General features: G+C 48.5%; 1 protein-coding gene across 1 annotated transcript; it reads right to left on the reverse strand.

Annotated features, from left to right (window-relative positions):
- Window positions 1-717: 717 nt before the first annotated feature.
- LOC129156271 (cis-aconitate decarboxylase-like) lies at window positions 718-4,801 on the reverse strand. Its single transcript, XM_070552494.1, has 7 exons — window positions 4,325-4,801; window positions 4,090-4,249; window positions 3,701-3,755; window positions 3,418-3,605; window positions 3,234-3,326; window positions 2,591-2,796; window positions 718-2,022 (listed from the first exon to the last, which is right to left on the reverse strand). The coding sequence occupies exons 2-7, from the start codon at window positions 4,105-4,107 to the stop codon at window positions 1,095-1,097; spliced, it is 1,488 nt and encodes a 495-aa protein (XP_070408595.1). The 5' UTR covers window positions 4,108-4,249; window positions 4,325-4,801; the 3' UTR covers window positions 718-1,094.
- Window positions 4,802-6,039: the final 1,238 nt, after the last annotated feature.

Below are 6,039 nucleotides of genomic sequence, written 5' to 3' on the forward strand. Positions count from 1 at the left end.
AAGTCTGCCTCAAGGACTAAAGCTGGGAGCTGGTTAACGACAGGAGAGGAGCCTGATGGCTAAAAGATCTGCCTCCCATCCTATTTTTAGATATTCTGGGAACCACCAGTAAACCTGCAGTCTGAGGGAGAAGTGCTCGGTTAGGAACGTATGGAACAATCAGGTCACTGATGTATGACGGAGCTTGATTATTAAGAGCTTTATATGTGAGAAGGAGGATCTTAAAATCTATTCTGAATTAAACAGGCAGCCAATGTAGGGAAGCTAACACAGGAGAGTTATGATCTCTCTTTTTAAATCTCATCAGAACTCCTGCTGCAGCATTTTGGACAAGCTGAATACTTTTAACTACATTCGGTGGACTTCCTGAGAGTAATGAATTACAGGAATCCAGTCTTGATGTAATAAATGCATGAACTAGTTTTTCAGCATCACTCCTGGAAAGGATGCTTCTAATCTTAGCAATATTCCAAAGGTGGAAAAAGGAAATCCTACAAACCAATTTAACGTGAGATTTGAATGACATGCCCTTGTCGAAGAGACCACACACACACACACACACACACACACACACACACACACACACACACACACACACACACACACACACACACACACACACACACACACACACACACACACACACACACACACACACACACACACACACACACACACACACACACACACACACACACACACACACACACACACAGGTGACTTTATGACCATGTGTTTTACATGTTTAAAACACTTTATTATGTACACATTTTGAGAAAAGGTTGCAGGAAACACATTTTCATAGATTAACAATATTGATATAAAAACAGGCATTAAACAATAAATATGACTCACACACACACGAGTCATGTTTTTATCTGAATTTTGTTACGATAAAAACAGAATTCAATACCAAAAGACAATCTTGAACAATAGAGGAAACATCAGCTTGAGGTAAACTCCAGAGGAAAAACATGACAATGTGTTCATTTCCAGTCTACACTAAGCAGATCATTTCAGAACATTAATATAAAAATAATATTATTCTTATTTCTATGCTGAAGGATTGTTGGGTTATTGTTCAGTGTAATTGATCACTGCAGCTGTGAGAGAAGAGCTCCACAATCATCCAGCCTGTCCAGCTCCTCCACCACCTCCCCCAGCCGCTCCACCTTCTCTGATGGCAGCACCACCTCTGCGTTGCTTCTGAACTTCTTCCTCAGGCTCTCAATTGTCAGCGGGTTGCGCCAGTGGCCGTAGAAGGTGTCACAGCGGCCCTTCAGGATGTCTCCTCCAACTAGAGTCACCTGGACTTCTCCGTACATGCGGTTGAAATTGGCGGGGTTGTCCTCAGGATGCTCCATGCGAACACGGCTCAGCAGGAAGTGCAGCTCTGGGCGGCTCATGGCGGGCGGGCTGAAGGACTGCACGGTCACCTCACCGTCCAGCAGAGCGCTGCAGGCGTTAAACTGGAAGGAGTGGCGTGCCTCGTGCTCTGACTCGGGAAAAGGCCTGTTGATGTATTTAGACTGGGGGACTCTGAGCAGGATGTCCTGGACCTGATGTGGGGACACCTGTCCTAGACCATGTCCCACAAGGAGCTCATGGACCGCAGCTGCAGCATCAGCTACCCAGTGCATCCCCAGATGGGCAGGAAAACGCTTAAAAGCCATGTCCTGCTCCTCTAACAGGAACACATGTCCACCATCATCAGGTGACTCTAAAGGCTGAGGAACATAATCTTCATAAAAGGCGCTGAAGCCCGCCACTCCTGCAACAGCATCCAAGACCAGAGGACTGGCCTCTAGGCCTCTGGAGGCCAGCAGAGCAGCTTCAAGCCCCAAACGAGAGGCGTTGCCGATGTGAAGGGGCTTGGACTGAGTGGCAGCATTAGCCATCGGAGCTCCAGCTAGAGAAGCTGCTATAGCCAAGGCATGACTGCACTGAGACGGATCCAGAGACAGGAGACAAGAACAGGCTGCTGCACTTCCCATAGGACCCACCACAGTGGGAGGATGGAACCTGTTCACACACACACACACACACACACACACACACACACACACACACACACACACACACACACACACACACACACACACACACACACACACACACACACACACACACACACACACACACACACACACACACACACACACACACACACACACACACACACACACACACACACACACACACACACACACACACACACAGTTCAGTTAGGACATTTATTCTGTTGTAACTGAAACAATCACTGATTTGCATCACCACTTAAGAACGTTTCTATTGGTTGAATCTTTAGAACAAGATGAATTGATTTAACTCGTTTCAGGTCACCTGAGTTTCTAAAACACCCACCAGATGAAGGGTTTGGTTTGTGCTAATTCTGTTAACGTTACACCAAGAGCCCCAGCTGTTCCTACAGTAAGCATCATTACACTGACATCACTAAAACGGCCTCTTACACCTCAGTGCTGAGATCAGCACAGTCAAACAAGGACGTCTTTAAACGAACGTGTTCATGAAGATCGTGCTAAAACCAGACTTTCTGGTTCAAGCTTGACTTGTGCTGTGAGGCACTGACCTCTTGGGAATGCTGCGTGCTTCATTAGAGAACCTCATCAGACGGCCCTGGATCTCAATGCCGACATTGAAGGCCAGTAAGAAGTCCAGACCGCTTGGTTTGCTGTTAGCCGGCATCATGTCACTGAGAGCAAACAAAGCTGGGAGAACAGCTCCTGAGGGATGAGTGGCTGGATGCCACGTGTCGTCAAAGTCCATGGAATGAGTCTGGAAGCAACCAGAGTTTGTGTCTCATCATACTGAAGCTGAAAGGAGTCAGAATAATAACTTTTTCTGTGAGGGTCATAACTAGATCAGAACCCAGCTATGAACACCTTGCCTGTGCCGTGTCTGAATAATCCACTTCTTTATGTTTTTTTTTCTGAAGTGAACACTGACATGTTTTCTGTTCCTGGTGTGTTTTCAAAAGAAAAATGACTTTCATTCCTAAATCAGGCCATCGAGGGGGAAGAAAGTAGCTTCTTTGGAAATGTTTGATGGGAAACTTTAAGGCCAGCTCAGCTGATTTTATTTCTATATCCTAACCCTGTTGTCTTTGGGAGCCACGCTGCACCAACAGCTGAGAAAAGCTGTTTATACAAAATGTTTCCACTGATGTTTATGTGGTTATTTATATATGGTTGTTTTCCACGTATGTTTCTCACCGCTACTCCATTAACGAAAGCTGCCAGTGTTGGGGAGAGTCTGATCCCTCTGCGTCCGTACACAGAGCTGATGTGATCCGGAGCATACATGTGCTAAGAACAAACACAGAAACAACCCTACATTCACTCATCTGTTCTGGACACATTTGGGTTGGACCTGACTCAGACTTTCACTTTGCCTCACCTGGCAGAACTGAAGAGCCAGCTCAAACACATCTGTCCTGCTCCCCATCAGTCCGACCCCGATGCTGTCCAGCACCATCCTTTTGCTGCGATGGAGCACAACCGGAGACAAATGCTGAGGCTTTATTTCACTGATGAACTTCCCAAAACTGGCTGTGACCGTATCTTCTGGGGCTGGGTGCTTCTGGACTGCAGGAATGAAAAGATAAAAGTTGATTAATAAAGGTTATTAATTAAGGTTATTATTATTATTATTTTTAATCAAAGTCAGCATATCTGTTTACCCTCCACTGCAGTGTTATGCAGTCTTCTGGCAGCCCGCACTGGTCTGATGGTTTTCTTTGGGACAAAACATAAATCAGAACAAAGCATTTCAGTTATTTTTCACATCTCAGGATGACTACAGGCTGATGAGTTCCTGCATTAACTTGTTCACGTCTTTAATCTAATGTTTGTGTTTGAAAGAGCCAGTGTAGAGGTGTAACAGGTGTTTCCCAGCATGAGTGTTCTCCTCAACAATTAGCAGGAGTTATTTTATAGTTCCCTGCCTTGGCTGCACTACAAACCTCTACTTTTAGATATTTTTATGACTTCTTTATTTGAAAAGGACTTAAAACCATCACTTTTAGAGTCTGAAAACTGACTAAAAGCATAAATATGTCTGTAATCTTACCTGTAGCGTGGAGAACATGACTTCAACTTTCTGTCATGATTCTCTAGGAGACTCTGGAGCGAACACACCCGGACACAGGAGAAAGTTTAACAGTTTTATTGAAAGTTCAGCGGGTTCTCAGAATGGAGGAGGAACTCTGGACGGGTTCGCCGAGGTGGTTCTGAAGGGGAAACAGAAGGTGAGTCGAGGAGCAAGGAGACTGTTCTGATAATAGAATTGAAGGGGGTGAGCTTACTGGTCTGCGTAGCGAGGAGTGTTTGGAGGGGAGGTGAGGTCCAGTGTGGGAGTGTGGCAGGCTGGGGTTGAGATTTTGCTGGAGGCTCGAGGGTGGACAGGCAGGTGGAGAAGAGAAGAATCCAACAGGGCATGGATGAAAAGGCTGAAGCACCGCAGCCAGGAGGAGCACTGGGTGAAGCAGACACCACGGTTCAGGGAAGACGCTGGGAGATCCTGGGAACTCAGAAGGTCGGGACGGCTGCGAGACAAAACATCACTCGTGAGAAAACACTTGGAAGCACAAGGAAACACAGAGCTGACCTGATTACCAAGCTGTGTGGCTTAATCATCTGGCATCTGCTTTCCTCCTCCGGCCAGCTTTAAGTGCTCCACCTTAATTGCCTCTGATCGATGGCACCTGGTGCAGCCTGCCTGTCACACCTGAGGAGAAGAGGTGAGGAACCACACACACACACACACACACACACACACACACACACACAGAACCTCACAGTACCCCCCCCTCAACGGACGCCACCTGGCGGCCGACCCCGAGAGGTCGAGGCAACAGACCGCTCAAAATCACGGATGAGGGACGGATCCAGGATAGCAGAACGAGGAACCCAGGAGCGTTCCTCAGGACCATAACCCAGCCAGTCGACCAAGTACTGGCGACCACGTCCCCGAGGTCGGACGTCCAGGATCCGGGACACAGAGAAGGCGGGATGGCCATCAACAACCCGGGCGGGCGGAGGGGCCCGGCAGGAGGGAACAGGGGGCTTGAGGATACTGGTCTGATCTGGGAAACATGAAAAACTGGGTGAACACGAAGGTGGCTAGGGAGTCTCAGACGGACAGCTGAAGGACTGATGATAGCAGCAATAGGGAAAGGGCCCAGAAACCGGGGAGACAATTTCCTGGGAGCGCCCTTGAGCGGGAAATGCTGGGATGACAGCCAGACCTCCTGACCAACGGAGTATGCAGGGGCTGAAATGCGACGCCGGTCAGCATACCTCTTGTTTTGGGCTGAGGTTCGCTGCAGGGCGGACCGAGTATGGTTCCAAACTCGTTTGCAGGCCATCATGTGAGAACGGACTGAGGGAGTGATGGAATCGGGGAAGGTGCCAGGAAGGAGAGGTGGTTGATACCCGAGTGAGGCCTCAAATGGAGATAGACCTGAGGCGGCAGAGACGTGAGTATTGTGAGAGTACTCAACCCAAGGAAGGTGGAGGCTCCATGATGTAGGGTTATCGGCACAGAGGCAACGGAGGGTGTCCTCAACTTCCTGGTTGAGCCTCTCACATTGGCCGTTCGTCTGGGGATGAAAGCCAGAAGACAAACAGGGTTCAGCCCCAATGGAGCGACAGAAGTCCTTCCACACTTTGGCGATGAATTGGGGTCCGCGGTCTGAAAGGATCTCAGATGGGATGCCATGTAGTCTGACCACGTGGAGAAACAAAAGTCGAGCGGTAGCAGCAGCTGAGGGTAGTTTGGACAGCGGGACCAGGTGACATGCCTTAGAAAAACGATCCACTATAGTGAGGACGACTGACTTGCCTTTGGAGATGGGGAGACCTGTTACAAAATCCAACGCGATGTGGGACCAGGGTCGGGCTGGAACTGGAAGAGACTGCAGGAGCCCAGCAGGTGGACGGTGAGAGTTCTTATTGCGAATGCAAGTAGTGCAGGCAGTAACATAGCTCATGACATCCTTATTCAGGCCAGGCCACCAGA

This window comes from Nothobranchius furzeri, chromosome 1, assembly GCF_043380555.1.
Source record: "Nothobranchius furzeri strain GRZ-AD chromosome 1, NfurGRZ-RIMD1, whole genome shotgun sequence".
Classification (NCBI taxonomy): Eukaryota; Metazoa; Chordata; class Actinopteri; order Cyprinodontiformes; family Nothobranchiidae; genus Nothobranchius; species Nothobranchius furzeri.

What these genes read in the sequence shown, in the direction of transcription:
- LOC129156271 (XM_070552494.1), bottom strand. An exon ending in TGGCTCTTCAGTTCTGCCAG is followed by an intron (nt 3,327 to 3,417) that starts GTGAGGCAAAGT and finishes GTTTGTTCTTAG; the next exon opens with CACATGTATGCTCCGGATCA. An exon ending in CTTTCGTTAATGGAGTAGCG is followed by an intron (nt 2,797 to 3,233) that starts GTGAGAAACATA and finishes GGTTGCTTCCAG; the next exon opens with ACTCATTCCATGGACTTTGA.